General features: G+C 42.9%; 1 protein-coding gene across 1 annotated transcript in view; it reads left to right on the forward strand.

Moving 5' to 3' along the window:
• CHST11 (carbohydrate sulfotransferase 11) overlaps positions 1 to 14461 on the forward strand; it is a 158159-nt gene extending 143698 nt beyond the window's left edge. The window contains exon 3 of the mRNA XM_066319959.1: positions 13594 to 14461. Within this exon, the coding sequence (XP_066176056.1) occupies positions 13594 to 14433 (840 nt within the window). The 3' untranslated portion in view covers positions 14434 to 14461. The remainder of the gene's footprint in view (positions 1 to 13593) is intronic.
• The last annotated feature ends 11202 nt before the right edge of the window (positions 14462 to 25663 follow it).

Raw genomic sequence — 25663 nt, forward strand, 5'->3', positions numbered from 1 at the left:
GGTGGCCTTTCTCTCTCCAGACAAGAGGACATGAATTGTGAAAAGCAAAACAGGAGCAGATGTTCTGCGTCAGGTTTAAAGTAGCAGTGTATGGTAGCTGCTGTATCTCAGTCTCCTAAGAATACGTGTGTTTGGGAGCAGCCTTCTACTGTCTAACATCCGTGATTTACTTTGAAAATGTTTGCATCTCCCTCACTCTTCTCCTGGCCCCTCCACGGGTTTGAAAGTTTAACTTGAGCTCACAAAAGGAGTTGTTAAATGAAGAGCAGTCAAGGAGAGAGAGGGACGAGCAGTGAGAGGCACAGGTGGAAAAGAAGCTCAGCTGGAAGGAAGAGTTAAGGCTAACCTTAAAAATAACTGGGATTACCTTAGACCCTCTATTGCACTAACCAGTGAACACAGTGGTGTTAATAAGGTGAGTTAAGGGGCCATTCCCACTTCTGAAGGGCACTGGGAAGAGGGACTGAAGTTCTGGGCTTGGACTTGCAGGTGCTTAAAGAGAGGTGATGGAGAGCTGGAGTAAGAAAGGGCCTGGGAAAGCAGAATAAATCGAATGAAATTGCAGGTTGTTCCTGGAAGCAGTGAATCCTATGTACTGCTTTCCCCGTGAACAAAGTTTATTTTTAAACAAACAAGCCAGAGATAAAGTTAGGTCATGAAGCAGGAAGTGAATATCTCTAAAAACAGTAGGAGAAGTTGGAAAGAGGCTTTGTGAGACTTCCCTGCTCGTGCTAGCTGGGATGCACATCAGTGGAAAATACCCACGGGGTGGATCACAGGAATGGACATGGAGTTGCAAACAGCAGATCAAAAGTGTTTAAGTATGATCCTTACAAATGGGCCTTTGTGCAGTGACCTGCTCCAGCTAGGATCAGCCATCAGAAGGGATTTAGAAACAACAGAATAAGCAGACTTTCATGAAATCAGTTTTATATTTAAAATAAATATAAAACGGTCGAAAGCAGTCTGGATGTCATTGTCAATCCCTAGGTCAGCTGTGCTGATATATCTCATAAAAGACAGGGTACGTTCAAAGAGCAAAACCCACTGTTAATTATCAGCATGTTAGTGGAGGCATTTGTGCCATGGAAGCGGCCCATTAGCTGAAGGGCACAAGCACTTGTCAGCTCTCCCTGCCTTGAGAAGACCCTTGAGGGTCCTGCAGCAGGCAGTGCTATGAGCTGGAGGAGAAACCTTGAGCTTTTCATTCATGGATCCAGTGGGTGGAAGCTCCTGCAGAGAGTCTAAAATGCTCCTCTTAGCAAGAAACTGTAATTTAGGCATACTACTTCTGTCAGGAGTATCAGCTCTTCCTACATTATGTGAACTTGTCACTTTTCCCTGTTTCTGTGTCACCTGGCAGCTCTGGATAAGGACAACCTCTGTTCAATAAGCCAGAACATCATCTACTGCCCGTGTTTCTCAGGAGCCTTCAGACATCTCTGCTGCCTTGACTGAAATCATCAGGGAGGTGCAGCAGTTCCACGTACTGACTGAGTGGGCACCAGGGATGCTTCTCACACCACTCTACTAAGAAAAACCAGTAACAAGTGTGTTTTTTCCCTCCACTTTGCCACTGAATTTTATCAGTCCTACCTGCTTCGACATCAGAATGTATTTCAGTGATTCAGTGCAGCCTGGGAGCTCCCGTTAGCCCTGGTGTGTGCCCCACAGAAATGCCTGTGCTATCTGGGTGTTCACTGCTTGGATGTGGGTAGGGATGCATATCCACAGAGCAGTAGGTGTGTGTGGATGGAGATGCACGCATTCCTGCCCAGCATCTGGGCATTATTTGTTCATCAAAGGGAAAATAAGCAGGTCGTGACAGCAAAAGTCCTGGGGACTGTGACAGACTGGTGGGCAAGCAGCAGCCAGGGGTAGCTGGGCTATTCAGTTCCCCCATAAGCACATCCCTGAGGCTGCAATAACAACAAGCACAGGGTGAGTGCAGGCTGCCAGGCTCCGTGCCCTACCTGAGCTGAGCCCTGCAGTGAGCAGCCTCAGGCCAAGCACAGCCTGTGCCACGCCAGGAGCCCGTGGAGGTGGAACAGGCCAGCCCTGTGTGCCTGGGACAGAGCAGCCCTGTTCCCCAGAGCAGCAGCAGGCACGTTTCCATGGAGCACACGGGCACCTCGCCATGGAGCACACACTCCTGGCTGCCCTGGGCCCGCAGCTGAATGCCTCCACTCACTGCTGCCTGCGGGCTGTGGGTTGGCACCTCTCCTCCTCGCCTCGCTGCTCGGGGACAGGGGACTTCTTCCCCGTCTTGCCGTGCCCTCCCTGCCTGCCAAGCCTGTGCCTGGTGCTGCAGGCCTGTTAGCTCAGGGACAGCAGGGACCTGCTCCGGGGGCTTCGCATGGCACAGCAGGAGCTGGCTGAAAGCTTAGTCCTGGAGCTCTGTTTTCTTCCCGTCTTCGCTGCCGTGCTCCAGCTGCAGGTGGGATAAGGGGAGCAGAGCAAGGAAGAGGCAGCCAGACCTTTCAGCAGACAGAGAGGGAACTGATGAGAGGCTGGCATGCCTTCAGCATCTGTGAAAGGAGCAGAGAGCAAGGAGACAGCGCTTGGCTGCAGCCAGAGAAGGATCCCAGAAGCCTGAGCTCAGAGGGGCCTTTTCGGCTGATTTTCTTTGGGGAGTTTAAAATAGAAAGAGCATTTAAAAAGGGGGGAAAAGAAGATGATGTGCAATTTCTTTCAGGCTGTAGTTGAGGTAACAGTTTGACAAAAATAGCTGCCATTTAAAGAAATACTAAGGATTTTTTCTTCTATTGTAAAGCAACATTTCGTGTGCAGTCCCTAAATAGATCTGTTATCAGATGAGACAAAGAACCCTTAGAAATTCCAGTAAACACAGCTGGAGAGGTGAGGAAAATGAATAAGGCATCCTGCTAATATTTGTACCTTCCAATTGTCTTGAATGGCTGACAAAACTTTTAACATTGTCCTCATGCTCTGATGTAAGAAGAAATAATGTAGCAAGTCAGATGCTTAAAAATGCAACCAACTCACCCCAGGCTTGCCAGGATTTAAAGAAGATTACTTAGGTGTATTTTCTATTCTTTTATTGTATGTGATGAGCATCTGGAGGAACCCAGGGGGGACTGGAAGTTTCCAGCAAGGGCCTGGTGGTTGGATCCAGAGAATGTTGGTTGTCTGTGTAGAGCTGGCACAGTGGCTGGAGGATGTTGGCATTTGGGAAGAGGTGTCAGTGGCCAACGGGAAAGCAGACTTATGGATGTGCTCTTTGCTTCCCAGAGAAGCCTCTGGTCGAATCACTCGTGGTTGGCTATGGCAGTGGGTTTGTTTTGGTGCACAAAGACTGAAACAGCTGGGGGGTTAAAAAAACCCCAGAAAATATTGAAAAGGCAAATTATTTTCTCTCCTGTGTCATGGTTCGTCTTCTGACTTTTGTCTTGATCCCTCTTTGGGCCCAGTCCTGATGGAATTATAGTTGGGCTAAAGGACTGCCCACTGCTTTGGGACTGAGCTCCCTCAGTGTTGGAGTTACTGGTGTTTGTCTCAATAAATCAGACCTAGGGAGCTATTGATGAAACAAGCTTTTTGTGTTAACCCAGAATCTTATTTCTGTGCTACATTCTACAGCAGGAAGGTTTCCTGGGCAGCCATTTGTAATTAAAATTATAAATGAATGCTAGCATTTTAGTATAAGAGGCCTTTTGTCTTTTCAAACAGGAAGTCATCTAATTCTTTTGTACAGCAGCATAAAGGTGAAAAGTTTCCCATTAACTGTAGTTAAGGCCATGGAGAATGAGCAACCCTGGTTAGTCACCTTCTGTGGGCATTAGTGAGCAGCACAGTCAAACGTGCCAGAAAAAGTTACCTTAGAACAGCAAGGTTTAGTCTGAGCACAATATAACCTTACCAAGGGGAAGTAAAATAAATTCGATGTTAATTTGTGATAGGTTAGTTGTGGAGAAGAAAATCAGTAGCCAAAGGGTGTAGCTGTTTTGCCAGTCTGCGCCAGGATGAATTCACCCAGATCATGACAAGAAAAGAGAGCCATGTTGAGACAGGAGATGATATCTATTCTTGTTTCTGACACTGACCTGCTGGGAGGGTGAGATTAGCTCTCTCTTCCCCATCTCCTCTAGACCTTGGCACCGTGCAGTTAGACAGAAGCAAGGCTCACAGGGCAGAGTTTACAGCAGGGTTATATATGGCATCACACTCCTACTTCCAGCCTCTTGCCTTAAAAATAATAACACAGCGTTTCTTGGTGGGGGCCTGAACCCACATCCCTGACCCACAGGAGCAGCATTCACCTGAGCTGCTCAGAGACATTGGAAGGGATACCCCACAGGGTCCCATTCCAGCCAAATGCCTGCTTGGGTTGGGGAACAACTGAACAATACGTAAAAACACGTAATTGCAGGGTTCCCCTCTCCTCCAGGGGGTTGCTAGAGCCCATGAATTATGTGTAAGGAAACCAGCTATGCAGCAGCTCTCTCTGGTTTCTCCTATTTGGGTTTCAAAAGCTCTGGAGCAATATTGGTGTGCTGCACACTGAGTTAAAAATTGGAAACATATTACCCTAATTTAGCATGGGACCGAGTAAATTGTATTCGCTTAAAATAGCAGATATCCTGCTGAGAAAAAAAATAAGTACTTCTACTCGACTGTGTGACACCTAAGCTGCAGCCCGGAGGTACAGAAGGAGGATTAGTGTTACTGAGAAATCCAGAAATGTTGGCTGTCGGGTCAGAGCTGCTAGGGGGAGCAGGGCACATGTGACCCAGGCAACTCCAGGCTTTCAGACCTCCTGCATCTCCTCCCCACATCCTGTCCACAGTTTCACATGGTTTCTGTCTGAGTTCCTGTCTGGTCTCTTCCCACCCTGGAGCTGGATGGTGTTGCCTTTTCCTCAGGGAGGTTTCATTCCCAGCACTGACTGGCCCCTGCCTGTATGGCTCTGCAGTGTTTGCCTTGCTCCTGGAGTGTGTGGAATACTGAGGTTTATGACAGTGAGCTGAGCTCACAGAAGCCACCATCCCACATTTGCAAAGCTTGAAGGACCTGCAAGACAACACCTGCCTGTGTGGTGGGGTAATTTGAGTCCTTCTCCCTTCTTGGGCAGATGGATGTTCTCAGTGCTGGGCACTCCTCATTCTGTTTTAACACACATGTATCATACCTTTCTGATGGGATTTATCCTGTATCTGAGTCTCTCTTTTCTAGCCCTGTTACTACTTGTCCTAACCAAACTGAGTCCAAATTATTCCTTTCCTCCTCATGGAATTTCTTATGTATTTTTGTATTTACGTATCTGCTCTATCCTGTTTTCCCACTCCACCCAGTTTATCTCACCCCTGCAACCACAACTCCTTGCAACAGAGAAACAAATGTCATTTTTTCCATTGTCTCCTAGATGCCAGCTATGTTAAAGTGTTGTTTCTGTTTTTTAAGGGCTACTCTCAGCTCCACCCTGGCTGACTCCATGTATCCCCAGCCCAGTGCTCCTCCTTGTGCATCATTTGCTGATGTCCATGGCATGCCTTTTCCTAATCAATTCTCAAGCCTTTCCTTGAAAATCATATCTACAGCTCCCACAGCAAAGATGTAACAGCAGAGTGGAGCAGCTGCAGGTCACTCACTTGGCTTTCAGCTTCCCAACCCATGTGCTTGTCCCTGAGTTTGGGTTGTCACAATTCCTGTCTCATCTATGTCCCAGCTGTAACCTGGCAGTTGTGAGATAAAAAGTAGAAGCCTCTTTGGCCCTGTCTGCAGTCCCTGGTGACCTGGAGACAGTTCTGCAAGCATCTGTGGGCAACAGCAGTGTGTCCTTGGGAAAGGAGGGTTAGAAAGAGAGTGGTTGTGTCCCTGTGTGTCACAGGCTCCACACACAGGTCTGGAGAGCACAAGCTCAGCCCCAGCCATCAGATGTGTGCATGTCTCTGTGTGTGTGTGTGTGTACTGGAGAGCAAAGGACCAAGAGTTTTCATTTCAAAATTATATTCATACAATAGCCAGACCTTTCAGCTTTTTCATGTGTGAACAGTGCACTTAAAACTCAGTGCACTGAGCCAGGAGCAAACAGATTGATCAGGGGCCATCCTTCCATGGCAGAGGGGCAGAGAGCAGAGAGCTCAGGTCCCACCACAGAGCCTCTGCCCTGGGAGACAGCACAGCTCCATCGCCCTCACCCCACCACGGCTGCTGAGGTCCCAGCCTGGAGTTTCATTTATTTCTTCTTGTTGTGACAGAATTTAAAAAAAAAAAAAAAAAAAAAAAAAAAGGATTGACCATATATTCCCCTTCTCCCTCTTCTTTTATTCGGCTGCCTGGCAAGAGTGCAGAATGCTCTTTGTACATGCAACACGAAGCTCCAAACTCGTATTCCATAAATTAAATCCCAGTAAACCCACCAGCGTGAAGATTGCTCCCTTTAAGTGTTCCCAGCTCAAGGCTTCTCCAGCCCTCCTTGTGGATTTCTTACCTCTTGCATGTATTGCACTAAAACTCAGTCACTTCAGATTTGCCTGCCCTGTGTTTGTAATATTTCCCCAGAGCTTCAGAACAGCAACAGGCGTAGCACATAGCACATCCTTCACCCTGGATATGGCCAGGCCATAGGTTCTTTCTGCCTCATCTTCCTGGGAGCTTCCAACTTCTCCCTCTCCTTGTTCCGAGGAGACACTTTACAAGATGTATGCATTTATTTACTAGCCCCAAACCCTGTGTATGGTATGAGTCCTGATACCAAACAGTTCCTATTAGGGAGAATGGGAATGGCTTCCCAAGGTATTTGGCATTATACGGGAGAAGGTGGCATTGGAAGGGAGCTGGCTCTTTTCTTCCTGCATCCATATCTTATGTGTGACAGAGTTTTAGACTGATTAAAAAGCTGCTTTTCATATACAGCTGTGCCATTCGGTGTCAGTGTCTGATTTTTCAAGATTTTGAATCCACAGTGCCCACAGTAATGCTGAATTATGCCACCCTTCTGTGCTGTACCTTCTCTGAGTGCACACAGGCACACACGGACAAAGTCGGGGACATGCACAGGAAGAAGGAGAAAATGTATGAAGCAATTCAGGATTTTTGGCAACACAGTATTAGCAGCTACTGTGTATGACTGTATTTACTTTCAAGAGCTTTGATCCTTCTTTTCATAGCCCTGGTGCATTCTCTGCAGTGGGAACTGAAAATTGCGTGGTTATCTTGGTTTGTATTACAAAGAATTGGGGGAGAAAAGCATATTCAGCCTAATCTTCTCCATAAGGCAGTAGGTTCAATGCATGAAACGGAGAAAATAAGACAGCTTTGTAATATTTCAAGAGTTTCCTTCAGAGGATATAATTTGCTCCTAAAATGTTCTCCCTTGGTAAAAACACTCCTAAGTTAATATTAGTTTTATCTTCTATTTTCCAGCCACTCACACTTTCACAGTAAATTCATATTCTATTTGTCTGTCCACAAGTTTTCAGGGAAGATGATAAGTATTTCCACCTCCAGGACACACAATGTACTTGCTCTGAATGAGTATTAGTTTTTGGTGTGCTCCTCATTTGAGTGCTTGAAGTTTTTGAGAAAGTTTAGACAAAAAAAATATGCAATGAAACGTGAAGTAAATCCAAGTATGAGAAGTTGCAAAGCTATTCCTTTTAAAAAAAGTGCTGCAGTTCAGGTCAGTTTAATAAAATCCCTTTATCAAAAATAATGTTCTTTTAGATACAGTGTTTTGATTTACACAGCTACAATTGTCTGTCATCTGTAGAACTCTGCACAGAGTAGTAATTATTTGTGATGATTTAAGAAATGCCTGGACTGTCAAGTATGAAAAATTGCTGGTTCCCCATTATTGTCTAATGCTGAACATTTTTAAGAATACAATCCAGAAGTTGGTGTATAGCACATATATACACTAAGTTGGGTAGTTATGGATGCAAGTTGTTAAATCCAAATCTTAAAATAGTCTAAACCATGTTTGTAACTTCAAGGCTTTCCCATCAAGGTTGCAAGAATCTTATTCACACCTCTCATGTGAAAAACAGGACTGGAAACATACTTGCAAGTAACCTCATGCTCAAAAATCCCCCACCCTTTTAGCATCTGGGAAAACAAAAGCAATACTGAAAAACATTTTGCATGTTGTATAAGGAACACCGTCCTAGAACTCAGATGGTGTAATTGATGGGCTGGGGAAGGAGAGCTGATGATAACTGAGATTTCAGACAGCTCTCTCTGGGTGTCACACAACCAGGACCATTAGTGCCACCTATAGTTAGTCTGACAGTTCTCACTTTAAGACCTTTTTTTCTGTGAGTTCTGAGACTGCTACACACACCCCTTCTGAACAAATACTATTAAGAAGAATCTGGTGGAGATGAGCTCTGGTTTTAACAGGGCTGGATAGACCCAGCTGGGTGTCAGCTGTTTTTTAATCGATGGACCACAGATGAGGGGAACTCTGCAGCAGCTTGCACAGTTCTAGCATAGGACACGAACCAAACCTCCAAACACGAAGGTAGCTGAAGAATTAAAGGCAGATGCAAAGGCTTCATCAATGCAAAATTGAAGAGAAAATCCAGCGTAGCAAGGAATGGGCCTGCAAATGTCATTCACAATATTTATCCTCTTTATTCCATGCTAAACTAATTTGGATAATTTTGCCCTTCAGTCTGCCATGATCGAATGTCATGTTAGCAGTCCCAGCATAGGCTGGGTACAGGAATACAGAACTAGCTGCAGGCAAAGCAGTAGAAACAAACAAGACTCTGCCTGGTAAATGTGGAGAGTGCTGCTTTCCACCATAATTGTTATAGTGAGACAGAATGTAATTATTGGGCTTTTTGAGTGACATTTCAGTATTTCCATCCTTCTATTTAAAAAACTGCTTTCAGTGCAGGTACCTATGAATTGAATTGATCTCTGCAACCTAGTTTTCAGTACACTACTATATTCAGGAAAAAAAAATCCCCTGTGTTTAAATCTGTACTTGCTGCTTGGCCATCAAGCTTGCAAAGGTCTTCAAAGATTACTTTATCCTGCTGTGCCTAAGTAACCAGAAGGAAATACCTCCCATCTCATTACTCTGGTTTACCTTGAGTGACCTTTGCCTGCAATGAGTTGATGACTGCCAGTTGGTCAGCGTATGCATTTCTGCTCAGTATCTTCTCTAGTGCTCTTCTCCTGCACACACACCCCACCACCTGCCACGGAACACAGGACATCCACATGAGCAGAGTGTGCTGGACTTTCCTCCCTTCTTGGTACTTCGGGACTGATGGAGATGAGAAGCTTCTGGGCTCAGACTGTCCCCAGACTACTTTTTTCTTTTTCTCCTTTTAATGGCACTGAGCTTAGAAGTCTCCCGCTGCTCGTGTTGCTTCGCTGTTCAACTTGGTTGCTGCATCAGAAAAGGAAGGAAAGCTTTGATCTTGACAAGCCCTTCTACTCTGTCCCCCTTTACGACTTCTACAGGAAAACAAAAACATGATTAAGTGCATCTCTGGTGTCAGTCCTTTCAAGGAAGAACAGCTGCTTTTATCAGATGTCTTCCCAAAACCTTTAATGCCCTGATGAAGTCCAAGTTGAAGTGTCAAGAGGACACACACCCGAGCATTGATTTTATCACCATCCCCACACTGCTCTCAGGGTAATCTGCACAAAGGCCTACAAGTGTCCTCTCCCAAAGTGGATTGAGGCCTTTGCTTGCTGTGGTTTCTAGAACAGAGGAGGCAGCAGGGACCTCTGGTTATGAGCCATCAGTGTCCAGGCTGCACACTCACACCACAGCTCTGTTGCAGCCGTATCTATCACAGCTTTGGGGGAAGACAGTCCATGACTCTAATTGTGTGTCTAGTCCTTCACTATCCATGGGTTTAAAGATACCTGTTTCTTGGATCTTCTCTCTGGCTGCTTAAATTTGTGGGGTGTATTTTCCTCATTAGCTGTGAGCACATTTGCACTTTTACCCTGGCCAAGTGGAAATAGTTTAAACAAATATAAGTTTAAACGAATGTAAACATTTGTTCACGTAAATAAGATGTAAACAAATGTATTCCCAGTCTCATTTAAACTTACTGTTTCCCTAGTTCCCCTCACCAGCTTCAGGAGTGAAATTGTTATGTGGCTTAAAAGCCTTGCCTGTAACTTTCAATGAAAAGGAACCGTATTACCATCAGCTAACTCAGTGTATAGTTTCAAAGTACTAAATCAAAAATGTCTTGTGATTACCTTCTGTGGTGCTGTAGACTCCAGGGGCCACAGAGCGTGTCCTCTGTGCAAAGGATGGTGGTTCTTCCAGGATTCCATTAAAGGCTCTCGGGTGCCTTACCTGACCTTCCATTAGAGCAAGGCTGGTGTGGCTTTGTTAGCAGCCACTCCTTCAGCAAGGGGGCTGTTCCCATCCAACCCTGGGGACAGCCCGCAGGACTCCAGCTCTGGGGACAGCAAGTAGGGCATCTCCTCCAGGCTGCATCAGGTGTTAGGCAGCTGCAGAAGAAATGGGCTTTGATACCTTCTAAGACAGTCACTAGATTGGCTTGTTGTTGTTTGTTTTTGGGGGATTTTTTTGGGTTTTTGTTTGCTTGGTTTTGGTGTGGGTTTTGTTGTTTTTTGGGGGTTTTTTTGAAGGTTTTTTGGGGTTTTTTTGGTCTTCTTGTTTGTTTTTTGTTTTGTTTTGTTTGTTTGTTTTGTTTTAGTGAACAGAAGTCAGCAGGCTAAAATAAAAAGGAAGTCGAGCTTTCAGTTTCCTAGGTGTCGCTTGGTCCACCAGCCCTACCAAGGGGTGCTGTCATTGGTATGCCCTTCTGCTGTGCCATTGTTATTTGATATTCATTCTGTGTGCCCCCAGGCAGGCCAGAGCACATGCACAGCTCACCCTGGGGTGTGGCTGGATACTTACTAAATGTAGCTTTTATGTCATTTCTTTGTTTTTATTTTTTTTTTCCATGTTAAAAAGAGCAAGAGGGAAGTACCACTTGAAAATGCACAAGTGTAATCTTCTAAATGAATTTAATGTAGTACAAACTCACTGGTAATTGCAAATACTAAGGCTACGGGGTTTTTTTCCCTTATTCTGTATGTCTGAAAATCTCATTAATGTTAATGTATGGGGAAGAAGTGCTTGGCCTATTGATGCAGGAATGAAATCAGGAGCAAAGCACAGCTCTACAAAGATTCATCTGCAGGTTAGGGTCTGAAGCAACCATTAGATTATCAAATCTGACCTTTTATCTAATACAGACCATAGACTCTTATTCACTTAATTCTGTATTTATCCTAAGAGCAGAACCAGAAAATCAAATACAGTGCATTAACATATTATAATGTAGCAATATATTCAGGTGTTTTTGTTTTTGTTTTGGTTTTTTTGGGTTTTTTTAACTCTAAAACCTAGGGCAAACAGCACTCCTGTGCTATATGATTTTTGATGAAAATCTGCAGGAGGAGGGATTTCAACTTTTTATCTGCTGCAAAGGAGAATTTGTATGTCTGTGTGTTTGCATAAGGTTTTGTTTAGTTCTTTGAAAATTATTGACTGGTAACTAACCAGTATACAACTGGTTGAGATCCATTACTTCTGTTTTGCTCTGAAGGCATCATAAATTGAAATAGGGATTTTTAATTTTTTTTTTTAACAGAAAAAGCAATTTTCTTGAAAAAATCTGTGTGGTCCCTGAGAACTGCTTTCTAGCATCTAATTTGGAAACTCTGTGCCAGTCAGATTTCCTAGGAAGCATGAAGCTTATTTCACATCTGGCTTCTCATTTCTTTGACTCTAACATAAAACTGCCCTTGAAGTACACCTGGGAGGTATCCAGGGGGATACCACACACCAACAAAGACAAGCCAAGCTGTCTGAAAGAGCTGCACTGGGCTACTGCACATTTTAACCACTAGCCAGCATTTTACTGAACAGAGGGGCAAAGGAGATGAGGAAAGTATCAGGGAATTCAGAGGAGAAATGGTGGGTGGCACTGTGCAAAATACAGCGGTGCCAGGCTTAGCACATACACACTCTCTTGAAGATAAAGCCCTCCTGCCCAGAGCTGAGCTGCAGCCCCTCTGTTGGTCATGAAAACCTTTCTGTGCAACCCACCACAGCCCAGACAGAGGAAGAGTCTCTGCTGCTCACATGCTGCAAAAGCTTTTGCTGCCCCTTGGGTGGATGAAGCTTGGGCTCTTAGTTATTGTCTGCAACAATGCAGTTTCTATTTCCTTTTTCTCCAAAGCTCAGAAATCCTACCACTGGCTTGGTCCCATTTTGGAGTTTCATTTGGGTTCTGACTCTGAAGTTCATTTTGGATCCTGTTCTTTGAGTTTTGGCTTTTTCTTGTTCTTTGGGTTTTGGTGTTTTTTTTTTTTTTCTTTGGGTTTTTTTTAAGTATGAATCATGGCTAAGTCCTATTGAAAGCAGAGATTTGATGTGTGACTGCAGGAACTGGAGGTTCAGTATTAACTCCCAAGCTGGTTGCAAAAACCATTTTCCAAGGACAAAGGGTTTAGGCTGGCATGTCCTGTTTTGTCTGGGATACTGGCAGAAAGACTCTCTATGACCAAAGGAACACACATAGCAGGTGTATAGTCTACATTGCCTCAAATCATTCTTTTCAGGTCCTCGTGATTCATGTTAATTCAACAAGAAGGTACAAGATAAATACTTTTGAAAGAGTCAGCATACCAAGAAGGAATCTCAGACCTCCTTGCTATACAAGTAGGAAGGTCAATGCTTGCCGTCAATTCTTGTCTTTGAGGCTAAATAATATTCCTGAGCATAAGGCTCTTTGAAATTCACAGGTAAAGAATGTTAAATAAATGTAAATACTAAATTAAAATAAAATAGTAAAATCAATTACTGGAAGTCTTCCCCACTGTTGCTTTGATGCAGTTTATTCTCAATAAGTAATAAGATATTTGTAGCAGTGAGGATAGGGCTGCACAGCAGCCCCGTGCCATGCAGAGACACTCTGAATGACCAAACACCAGGAGCCCTGCACTTGCATGGTCATCCCATCTGAATGAATTCCTCTTGGAGGGTATTCCTCTTGGAGGGTAGCAGGAATATCCATGAGCTTCATTTATTCTGGGTCATAGCCGTATAACCATATCAAGGTCACAGCCAAGAAACAAGCCGTGGCTATTAGATTTTCTAACCTAAAGACACCAGTAACAAGAACATGCACTGTTTTCCATTTTGTCAAATTTTTCCAGTATCTTCCTAGCCCATCTCAGCAGCAAAAGGTGCCGCACTGCGTGGGCTGTGGGCTGGGCTGCAGAGTGGAGGTGACATTGGTTTCCCAGGCCTAAGAGAAGCAGTGATCACATTTCAGGATGAGGGTTGTGTAAATACACTTGCCACCATGCTGTGTAAGCACTTGTGCTCTTTCATGTGGTCTTGCAAAGCAAAGCTCTGGATGCTCTCTATGTGAATAGCGTTTAATCAGTTGTGTATCAAGAAGTTTGGAGAGAAAAACAGCTCATCTTCAAGAATAGTATCAGTTGTGCTCAGCTACATAATGAATTATTCCATGCAGGGAAAGATCTGCTTTTCTGTGAGTTTGTGTCATAAGCAAAGAAGGCATTGGGAGTTTCCCAGCCCGTGACCTACTGGTGCTTGTGCTTCCTTTGCAGTTGTCCAACACAGCAGTTCTTCATCAGATCAGACGAGACCAAGTGACAGACACGTGCCGAGCCAACAGCGTGTCCAGCAGGAAGCGCCGTGTGCTGACCCCCAACGATCTCAAGCACCTGGTTGTGGATGAAGACCACGAAATGATCTATTGCTACGTCCCCAAAGTGGCCTGCACAAACTGGAAGAGAGTCATGATGGTTTTGACAGGAAGAGGCAAGTACAGCGACCCGATGGAAATCCCGGCCAACGAAGCCCACGTGTCTTCGAACCTGAAGACCCTCAACCAGTACAGCATCCCAGAGATCAACCACCGCTTGAAAAACTACATGAAGTTCCTCTTCGTTCGCGAGCCTTTTGAAAGACTGGTGTCAGCCTACAGGAACAAGTTCACCCAGAAGTACAACACTTCTTTCCACAAGCGATACGGCACCAAAATCGTGAGGCGCCAGAGGAAAAACGCAACCCAGGAAGCGCTGCGGAAAGGCGACGACGTGAAATTCGAGGAGTTCGTGGCGTATCTCATCGACCCACACACCCAAAGAGAAGAGCCCTTCAACGAGCACTGGCAGACTGTGTACTCCCTCTGCCACCCTTGCCACATTCACTACGACCTCATAGGGAAGTACGAAACGCTCGAAGAGGATTCCAATTACGTTCTCCAGCTGGCGGGAGTAGGCAACTACCTGAAATTCCCCACCTATGCAAAGTCTACGAGAACTACTGATGAAATGACCACAGAGTTCTTCCAGAACATCAGCTCCTTGCACCAAACGCAGCTGTATGAAGTCTACAAACTTGATTTTTTAATGTTTAATTCCTTCCAGTGCCAAGCTACCTGAACATTGGAATGAGGGATGGGTTTTGGGGGAAAAGAGGGGAGAGAAAGCTGTTTATTAAGATTTATTTGTCATAATCAATATGGAGAATGGGTTATTTTGTAAATTAATATTTCTTTTTTTTCTTTTTTTTTTCTTTTTTTTGAATGATGCTGCGTAGGCAGCACAGTCAAAATTATTTAAATCAACTGTAAGAAAGGACAGCTCTCTTGCAGGGTAACGGGATTGTGACGATCTAGCTGTAGAAATGAATTATACTGCTACACTCTTTAAACAAATGTTGTAATTGTGTTCTGGTGATATTTCATTGATCTTGCCATTCTCCAGTTCTAATTAATGTATTTATACTTATTTAAACTATTGTCTCTTGGTAGGTTTCACTTCAGCAGCAGAGATAAGATAACATGGACAAAAGGAGTCTGGTTTTGGGCTTTCCTTGACTGAGCTTGTTCTGGGTAATAATTATTCTTTCCATTTTACCTTTGTGCAGGTAAATATGGAATGGTTCTGGCCACCACAAGCTTTGAGAAGAGTGGTGAAAATAAGTTCTTTAGAAAGTGATGTGGCACTCGATACCAGTACAAAATCCATCTTTCTAGGCCTGAAAAAGAAAAGTAATTCAGAGTGGGTAGATTCATGATATCTAAACCCGTGGCTGAAAGAATGTGAATGGATTCCTAGGAAAGAAACATGAACCTTTTATAAGTCTTAATAGTTTGTGAGAATATGACCACTCCCACTGTATCGTGAATTTGAAGCCTCCCAGCCCAAATAATTGGGGATGGTCGGTCCATCAGAAAAGAATCAGCATTTGGAAAGTGACTTTAAGAGATTTTTTTTGAATGCCCAAAGCAATTGTCATTGACTTAATTCATGTCCAGGATGGAGCTGTGAGGACCTCCATACTCTTCAGGTCGTGCATCCCTGATTGATCTAAGATGAGCAACCAAAACTGGCTGAAGAGACACTGGTCGTGATAAGTTGCTATAAACAATTTGGGCATGTCATTTGAAAATTGAAACACTCATCTTCATGTTGATCTCTAAGCATGGAAGGCAATACAAAAGGTCTCATCTTCCTACATGCTGGTTTTATGGCTTTTTCCTAGAAAGAAGAAGTTTTTTTTGGTTGATACCAAATGCCATTGACAGGAATTCTGTTAAGTTCCAGTGAGTTAGAAATTCATATAAATCATCTCTAGTGTAAGGCCACAACCTTTTTCTTAAGGGGAGTGTCTCAGTAGCAGTTGTTTTGTGTTTTACCAGCTTTTGGGGAGGGCAGATTGTTTTGGGTAAGCAAACAGTAATCTATACACAGCAGATAAACAAAGAAAAATGGGATTTCAGTGTGGATCTGTTCGCCAGCTGGTGGGAGCAGAAGGTCACACCTCTCCACGTTTGCTTCAGCTGAATGCAGGTGAGGGAATGCTCTGTAGCTACCACAGCAGGCAGCTGGTGGGCAAAAGGAGGCAGAGGCTAAATTGAGGCACTTGTGAAAATATAAAATCTGGTTTTAAGTTGCTAGATGTTTAAAAAGGGGGGGGGATCAAAACAAACCCTTTCAAAAATGACTGATGAATTAAATAAACTCAGCTGAAAGCAGAGCTGTTTCAACAGTATCAGAGCCAGATCCTGAAAAATGTCAAATTGTACAGTAGCCAGTAATATTCACTGGATTGTATTAGTTTCCAGGACACAGATGTGGTTGAAGAAGAAAAACAGTTTGCATTTTATGTGATAAAGTAAGTTGCTGAATAAATCTCATTGAAAAACAAATTAACATAACCAACAGCAACTAAAGTCCTTTCACAATTGGATTTGGTCTTAGGCAGGATTCAGGTCATTATTTTTTCTATCATACCATACAAATAAATCTCTTATCCATTCTGGAAGAGCCACAGTTTCCATAACCCAGGCCCTGTTTATAACCTGGAGCACTGGGCCAGTGGCTGCAAGGGGCTGGCTGAGTCTGACCCCTCTGAATCCCTGACCCATTGCTGATTGCTGCTTGTTGTTTGACTTTAAAGCAGTTTAATTTAGAGTATGTGGGGCTGTTATAAGGGCCTCTCACAGTGTACCCTGGCTCTCTTATGTTCCAGTTCAATGGCTGTATGTTAAAAATGCAACTGTGTGTGAGGCAGGTTCTCCTTTCCCCCCCCAATACTTCCTACAAGCTATTTGTGTGCTAGTTTGGTCTTGCATCCCACAGTGCTCATATTTTGGGGTTTTTTTTCCAATTTTTTTTCTCAGCTGTTAATCCATCCAACAGAATATGATGTGATTTTTTTTTTGTTTAAGACAAAAGTTGCTTCAGAAAGTAAATATTTAAAGAACAGCGTGTGCTTCCCCCTTTCTTTTTTGTACTTTTCTCTGGCATCATCACTGAAATATTCTCTGTAGTTTCACAACTTTGGAGACACCAAACCTCTACATGGGAGCTGTGATAGAAAAGCTTTAGGTGCAGAACACTTTCAGGAGATGTGAGGGGTGACTGTTGCTCCAGCCGGGATTTTTAGCAACAGCTTAGGGTTGGATTACCCAAATTCTGGCTCCCCACAGAGGGTAGCTCTACAGGTGGATGCTCAGCACTGAGAAGGCTTTTATGTGTGCTTCAGTGGGTGCTTGAAGTCACTTGCTTTTGAAAAACCTTGATCCCAAACTACCACAACCTGGCTATTTAGTGTGTTCTATCTCTTTGGAGGTGCTGTGAATGGGCTGAGATCTATGTTTAAAATGAACAGCTGACACGCTGTGTATGGTGGTGTCCTGTGCAGTGAGCAGCAAGCCCTCACCAGCTCAGAGCAGGATGACAGATGTTAAGGAATAGCCATTTCTTTTGGTCTATTTGGTGTGCTGTTTTGTCTGAGCCAAAAAAAACCCTCTCTTTCCACTGCAGCCACACAGGAGGAGGACATTCAGGGTTGCTCACGCTCATGTCAGTGAGCTGTCAGTCACCACCTGCAGCCAGGGGCAGCCAGGGATCGGGGTTGGCTTTACCCTCTGACTCTTCACTGGGTTTCCCAGCTGGAGGAGAAGAGGGGCTGTCTGCTCCTGGGTTCTGCCTCTCTCCTGGCTCCATTTCTGCCGTGGCCACAGCTGATCCTGGGAGACAAACTGTGCAGCACGGAGCAAATGTCAAACACAGAGGTGCCTGTGGGGCTGCAAGGGCCACCCGGGAAGCTGCTGCTGTAGAAGGGTGTGCATTAGTTATGTCCAGTAGTGATGAGCACAGAGAGGACCCAGGGGGGGAATTCCTGCTCCCCACCTCTGTCCCCAGCCCGCTGAAAGCTGCTGGAGCAGTGATCCTCATCTCTGAGCAGCAGAAGCCTCCCTATCCTTTGGGCAGGGCCGTTGCTGAGCTCTGCAGTACTGCTGGCTCTGTACTTGGCACTACACCCACAGCCCAGGGGTCATCCCCCCAGATGGCCCCAGGCACCTTAACCTGGAGTGCAGGCTGGATTTGGCCCGTCTGAACGTGGTGGTGACTTCTGGCTGCTGGGATGTGCCCCAAACCCGGCTCAGTCCGTGCTTTAGCCTCTTCATATCCATGATGACAGAAATGTGCTAACTGCCTGAACCATGCGCTGTGTAAGACAAGTGAAATAAATAATCCACGAGCAGAAGTGCTTTTAGAAGTAAGTTGACCCCAAATGTTTTAGGGTTTCACTGTAGTCTGCTGCACTTTTCAGGTACAAAAAGGGACTGTCCTTACTATTACTCTTGTTACAGAGAGTGTTATTTCTTACATGCATGCACAATACAATGTGTACGAATAATTTAACATCAATGTGGGGTTGGATTTTTTTTTTAACCTATTTGTATGCAGTAGAAGGCTTGTTGTAGAAAAGTATCTCCTCATACTTAAATATACTGTTAATAAAGAAAAAAGATAAATTATACATTGCCAACACAAGTGTGAACTGCTCATGAATCTTTCCTTAAAAAAGCCATTCAAGCCTGATTATTTTTCTAAGTAACTTGAATTAAATTGAAGAAAGAAAATTCCCTCTCTGTGTGCTTTATTTATGGCTCATGCTTTCAGGGCGGATTTTTCAGGGTGGATTTTTGTCTGCACAGCTTTGCTTTCTCACCTGCCTTCCTGTATATTGTAGGCAGGACACACACTGAAAACTCAAAATGAACTACTCCTGTGGAGCAGGAGAAATCCCTTGGTGTGGTGGGGGTCAGGAGCAGAGCAGCCAGGGAACTGAGCCCAGGCAAAGGGGCTGAACCAGCAGCTGCAGAACTCAACCATGAGTATTGAGTATGAAGGAGGGAGCTGGGAGGCTTTACAAAACTGAAATCACATGCACACAAGCCCAGAAACTTCCTTTTTTGGGCTAATGGAGGAAGAAATGGCCTCTCTGCACAGCCCTTGGGTGCACAGCTTTGGGTGATTTCCTTCACTGCTTGTAAGATAGAGGAAAGAAAAGACCAGTCCCTGACACTGCCATGGAGACTGACAAAACTGCATTTGCACCAGTGGAAGGAAACTCAGGGATTTGTCCTTGTGGCAAGCCTCAGTTTTTGCATTAAATAATTGCAAATTTACAAAATCCCTTCCTGTTGGCACCCAGCAGCTGCCCCATGATACTGGCCTCCTACAGCAGCTGCTGTAGGACAGGAGAGCTGGCAGCAGTAGGGCTGTGAGCAGCACCCTGGCTCCAGGACATGGATGTGGAGCACTGGGGGATGTGACAAAGTGGCAGGATCCTGCACAGCTGAGGTGTCCTCCAGCCCAAAGAAGAGATTAAGTCCAGCAGAGATGATGCAAAGTTTGAAGACTGTTCCTGTGGTCACAACATGCTCTCTTGTGCTGGCATGAACTCTGACACTGCCAAACCATTGTTTGGATGAAAACACGTTTCATTCCATTCCATCATAATTACAAAAGAATTAAAAATATGGGGAATGGGAAGGAAAAGAGGGAAAAAAACCTCAAGCAAGTGCAGCCAGCAGCAGAGCAGAAACCAGAGCATATGCTTGCCAGCCAGCAGCACTGTGCCTCTCACTAGCTGTGTTACACATCATCACGTACAAGACTCCTGATGCCACACAAAAATATCTTGCTTTTCCAGCTGCATTTACAACTTTGCCAAAGACTGAAAAAACCTGATACATTAAGAGTCTGGTTTTATTTCGCAGTGCACTGAAAGACGCATGCAAATGCCACCTGCCCAGATTGCATGCTCATCAGTTTTAAAAGGAAATCTGCGTTAAAAGAGGTAAAAATCAACTTCATCTTATCTAGGGGCATGACAGGAAAGCAACTGTTTCTCCTGTTACATGAAATGTCACTCTCTGGTGTGCTCCAGCCTCTGAACTCTGAGATTCAATTCAGTGTCAATAAAAAACCTTCTGCTGGCTAAGACAGAAGCATTTAGGACCAAGAGTAGTGACTCATTCAGGGAGGAAAAAATATAGAAAATATTACTGTTTCTTTATACACTATTTAAAATATATCTTGCCAATATTTTAGTAACATTACTGCCTTTGACATTGACTGTCCCTATTTTTTTGAGTAAAAGCAACCTGAGCTAACATTCCTTTAGGTGTTCAGGAGCACACATCCTATCACTATGCAACAAATGGACAGGTCATTTGGAAAAATGAGACATAGCACTTGCAGTAAAATTGTGTGGGCTTGAAAATCTCATTTCAATCAGAGTTTTTAATTAAAAATCAAACAACCAGCAAAGCTGTTTTCCTCAGTCAGAGAAAAAAATCAATCCAAAGTTTATGCCCTGGTTTCTCTTTTTTCACTAATACATAAAGCTGTCAGGGTAACACACAGCTGAATAATAAGAGTTTAACCATTAGGCTTTGGCTTTTTTCTAAAAACTAGACTTTTACTGTGACAATTCATGACTTTATAGCAGAGGGAGGCCTCTGTGCTGTCAGCAGGTATTTGCAGCCCTACATAAAGTCAAAATCTGCAACCCACAGCAGCCCCAATTTCTCATAAAAGCTTGTGAAAAGTCAGGGTTTAACCTTTACCTAAGCCTTTCTTAGGCTCAATTTATTCAGACTTCCTTTAGCAGATAACTATTCTAGCCAAAACTGATTTTGTTTTTTTGTCTAAAGGAGAGGGTTATTTTAAAAGAGATTGCTCTATGAATGAAATCAATCACAGCATTTTTTGTTATTTTTTTAAACACCAAAGAAATTAATTTAGAAAGAAAGGTCAAATCGGAGCAAGGAGCCATGCTGTGGAGAGACAAGCACTGTTTGCAAAGGTGTCCAGGTAAATGCTGAGACCTCCATTCAAGAAAAAAAAGAATCCTTTCAGGAATTACAGCTCTTCATGATTTATTAAGAATTTTTTTCTTCAGTTATATGGAAGGACATAACAACTTCACTAGCTTGAAATAATTTTACAATGTGCTTTTCTAGTTATCATGGAATTGTTCCTGCTCTGTGTGCAATATGACTGTATATGCTAAATGTAGAATTCCCAAAGCAGAAGCTTTTAAAGCTTTTAATTTTTCCCTCGGAAGAATGTCAAAAATTAAATCCACAATTTTTTAATGAAAAAAGCCCTTGAAGTCAATGGTGCCAAAATTAGAAGGAGATTGTGGGGCAGGAAATTTCTATATAGGTATGGACAGGACAAAATGGATTACAAATAGATATCCTTATCTAGCAGGAGGCTTGACCATGGCCAGAAAAAAAGACAAGGTAACTAAAAATGAGGTTTTTGCTGAACATCTCAATTCAATAATATGGAAAACTGGATGCAATGTAGTTAGAGCTGAACAAGAATCAACAACCAGGAAGGTGAACACTCATTAGTTTTGTCTCATGTCATTGAGAGAGGGTTCCTATGGTAATAGGACATTTTTGTCCTTGTAATGAGTGCCTAAAATGTTTGTTTCTCTTAGCACCAGTCTAAAAAGCTATACAAATCGCAGAGGTATGCATGCATTCACCAGCATTTGTGGATTCACATGCTTTAATGCCAAGGCTCTACAGTCAGGCACAAGGAAGGGGGGTTATTTCTCCCTGAAGGATGAAAGCTGTCACAGCTCATGTCAGTCTCATGTACAGGGCACGTAACCACACACGGGGTCTAACAGAGCTGCATTTCCTGCTCTTTGGCTCAGTAACCTCATAGTGCTTCCAGAAAGTTTTGTTGTTGGGGTTTTTTGTTTTTTGGGTTTGGGTTTTGTTTTTTTTTTTTTATATGAAGCAGCTTTCTAATGTAGGAATAGAGCAAAGGACAGCTAGAAGTGAAAGGAGGGAATAAGTATGTCCTTTTGGATCTGAATTCACAGCATCTTAGAGCTTTCATTTGGGACAAATAACATGCAGGTTTTTAAAGGTTTCTTTTTTCCAAAGGCCTCACTCTCTGCTGTTACAGGGGGACCACACTCTCCATACACATGTGATAGACTCACACACTTGGCCTTGATGGGTTGGGTCTGAAGAAGTGACAATAGCAAAGCATGAAGGCAAAATGAATGAGAGAGAGAGCTGATCAGCCCATCTCCATGTATCAGACAAATACAGAGCCTGCTTTGGTCTCCAAATCACCCCAACTTTTGTCCACAAACTGGCCCTCAAGCTGATTCCAGTTACCTAAATGTGGTCAAGCTTAGCAAGCTCACTTGGATTCTGAAAATCCTCCAAACTCCAGAGGTACTCATCTACAGTAATGAAAGCTACCCTTCATCTCCCCAAAACCAGGATTAATCAGACCTGTCATGTCTGTTTTCCTCTATAGTGAGTAAAAATTGGTTCAGTCTTCAAACCAACTGACAGGAAGTATGTTCTGATGTTACTGCAGCACTCTGGATACTGTAAGATAATAAAATAATTAGTTGTGTCAGCACTGAGAAAAGAGAAACAAAAAGGGGGGGAAAAGGGCTTTGGATGAACTTAACTATAGTATGAGGATTCATAGGAAAGTAGTGGATGATTGCTTCTCAAGTATAAAACAAGTATTGTTCTTTTGAAATACTGTTTAGAATGTCAGATTTATTAAAATACTACTCTACTGACATTGAGACACACCAACAGTTTCATTAATCTGAACCAGGAGGTAACAGAAAAAAGTTAGAAAACAGACAAAATCTTTTTTAAAGATCCTATTCATAGTAAAACTTAGAATGTAAATCTGAGAACTCAGCATCATTAAATCCTGAGGATCCCTTCAGAAGTCAGTAGATGTCTACCATACAATTCATTCAGGATTTCACTCGCCCCTTATTTCACTTGCAAAAAGCAGATTTAGAATTATTCAAGGAAAGCACTTCCTTGACCTTTTAAGAGTTTAAGCAACTCTGGAGGAGGAAACAATCTCCCAAAAGAGCAAGCTGAAGCATGCTAAGTAAGGAAGAAGCATATTTCAAGCACAGCTCAAGTAGAGACTGAAAAATAAAAGCATAAACAGAGGATATGATGAACTACCCTGCATATTAAATAAACAACGAGCAGGACGTGGAATTTAATTTTTTTTAGCTGCAGAGAAGGTAAGAGCCAACCAGCCCAGACAATGCTGAATGACTCTCGCTCTTGGGTCCCCACCCAGAATATGGCAATCTGTCTATTTAGCAAACATACTGGTTCTCAGCTTTAATTGTGAATTATTAATGTCTTGCTAATATTGGATTCCCCAGAGGATTCACGCATGATGATCAAATTCCTAATTCAGCCTCCTTTAGGACTATCAGATTGAGGCTTTAATGACAAACACACTTCTTTCCTAGTTTTTTACCGAACCTATACATAGAAAACACTGATTTTTATTTTTTTTTAAACTTCAATAAGGGAAAATGATAATCCAAAAGATTATGGAGCAACAGACTGATGTGATTAGGAATGGATTAGAGAACACAATTAGAACAAAAACTCTAGCCAGAAAGAAAAGAAAATCCTACCAGGAGACTTCACAGAGCTTCCAGTCCTTTTGGTACTGTTGTGAACATTACCTTACTTTTTTTCAAAGAAGATTATTATAATTCAATTACCATATTCTGTTGCCATTTTATGCACCTCTAAAGAGACTACCTCATTTGCAATAGCAATTTTACCATTACAATAATAATGAGGGATTTCAAATGCTTCATTTCACAAAGCATTTATTCTACTGTTTCCTGACATGTATTCCAAGCTATTCTTGCACTTAAGAGAGCTTTTTGTGATGCTCACAACTGAAGTGAATAGCAAATGTGTTAAAAGATGATGGGTCTTATCTTGAATCTGATTCTGCAAACTATACTGCATTTGTAAAGGCTTAATCCTCATGCTCTTATAATCTTTGCATGAGAAAAGTCTGATTTTGTTTGCAAATTGTAAAAAAGGAGTGAAATTAATTTGCTGCTCACCAGTTCTCATCAACATTCTAAAAATCCCAGTGAAATTAATACATTAAACATGGGAGTGGGAGATAATTTTGCCAATTTAAACATCACAGATTAAGACAAGGTGTACAGTATTGCTATAAAAATCAAAATATTGCTATAAAAATCAAAATATTGCTATAAAAATCAAAATATTGATCTGCATGGGTTAAAAGTAGAATCCTCCCCTATGTCAAAGAGCATAATAAAGCAAAGGAACAATCCTGGCTGTAAGATCACTCTAAAAAGAAGCTGGAAGTCCTTCAGTAGCTCACTGGAATGATAATTTTCAAAGCATTACACAGGAAAAGAAAACACCTATGGCATGAAACACTACCGACTCCACATTTTAAAGCTGCGCCTGGCTGAACTTTACAAATGAGATTATCCTTTTCATGCACACTCACAGAGCCACTGAGATGGTCACAGAATCCTTCAGAATGGCAAATTGCACACATTTCAAATAACCTGCCTGTACTCCTATCTACCTCAGAGACATTTCTGAAGCAGAGGGAAAAAACAGAGCAGACAATAAGAATGGCCAAACAAGAGCACTCCAAGAGTTGCTCAGCATCGTGTCACAGACAGTAACTTGTAAGGCAAACCACCTGCAGCTTCTGGCTGCTCTAGCTCATCAGCAGAATGAAAATGGAACAAGAAGTTCCAGGAGGAGGAGCTTTAGGGTGACCCACAACTTACATGAGGTGATTGAGCTGATATAAGCAAGAATGAAGGAAGTGCTCCATGCTGACTCAAAAGCAAAGAGATGTCAATTAGCCATCGCTCTAATTAGGCAGATTATAAAGGAAGGTTTGAAAGAATCTACTGGCAGGCTGAGAGGAGGAAAAGACTTAATGAGTTTAATACCAAGAGTCATCATTTTATCTGCAAGATTATGAAATATGGGTGCTTTGATAACAAGAGACAATAACATCTCAGGATGTCCCTTTCAAATTTCAAACTTCAAATGTTTTAAGCAGCACAAAAAGCACACCATTTGTCTCTGACAGAATTTCTGCTAACATTTCTTACCCACACACGCAGTGAAGTCATTCACTATTCCTGAGCCGTGTTTAAAAAATCAAGTAGGTGGAACACTGTGAAGAGGTTGACTTGACTCAATTCAAAATTGGTTTAGGGAGTCCAGCTTTTGAGTGCTTGAAAAAAATTCTCTGGTATCCAAGCACTCTTTTGTGCCACCTCCCGTGTTATCCTCACAGCTGGAATACACGAAATGGGGTAAGAGCTTTTTGCCTTCTTAACACGAGGCAGCAGAGTTTGCAAAGCCTGGAAGTTCCTAAAATGCTCCTTTCACACAAGAATCAAACCCCTTTCCACATCACAGATTATTTATTCCTTGTTCTTCCAGATGTCAGGTTTTCCCTGCTTTATCAGTATTGCACTTATTTCCTCATGCAAGCTCCTCTTTAATCATATCTGAGAGCATTCTTTTTTTTCTCTCCCTCACTTCCACCCTTCCCTAAAGCATCTCTTTTACACCTCTTCCCCAAGTCCTTTCAACACAAGTTAGATTTTCTTCCCTGCCTGGGAAACAAGTTTGGCTCTTGATTCTTTTCTCCAAAAACCTTCCTCCTGTTTGCGCTCCCCTCTCGTAATGAATGCTGTGTGAAAGCTTGCACCTTTTTCTTTCCCACAATATGGGTTTTGCTCTCTTAACCATGCAATGGACTTCCCCCTTTTTGAAGAACTGAATTTCCCCATTTCCCACTTTCCCATCATTTATTGTTTCCAGGCCCAGATTATTTCAGCCTGGCTATATATTTTCCTTTTTCACAATTTTACCTATGTAACATTTGTTGGTACAGTCACACTGTACCAACAACTGCTTATTTACTGGGAAAATATTTAGGACACTAATCACTAAGGCTACTG

Source organism: Sylvia atricapilla, chromosome 5 (assembly GCF_009819655.1).
Source record: "Sylvia atricapilla isolate bSylAtr1 chromosome 5, bSylAtr1.pri, whole genome shotgun sequence".
NCBI classification, from domain to species: domain Eukaryota; kingdom Metazoa; phylum Chordata; class Aves; order Passeriformes; family Sylviidae; genus Sylvia; species Sylvia atricapilla.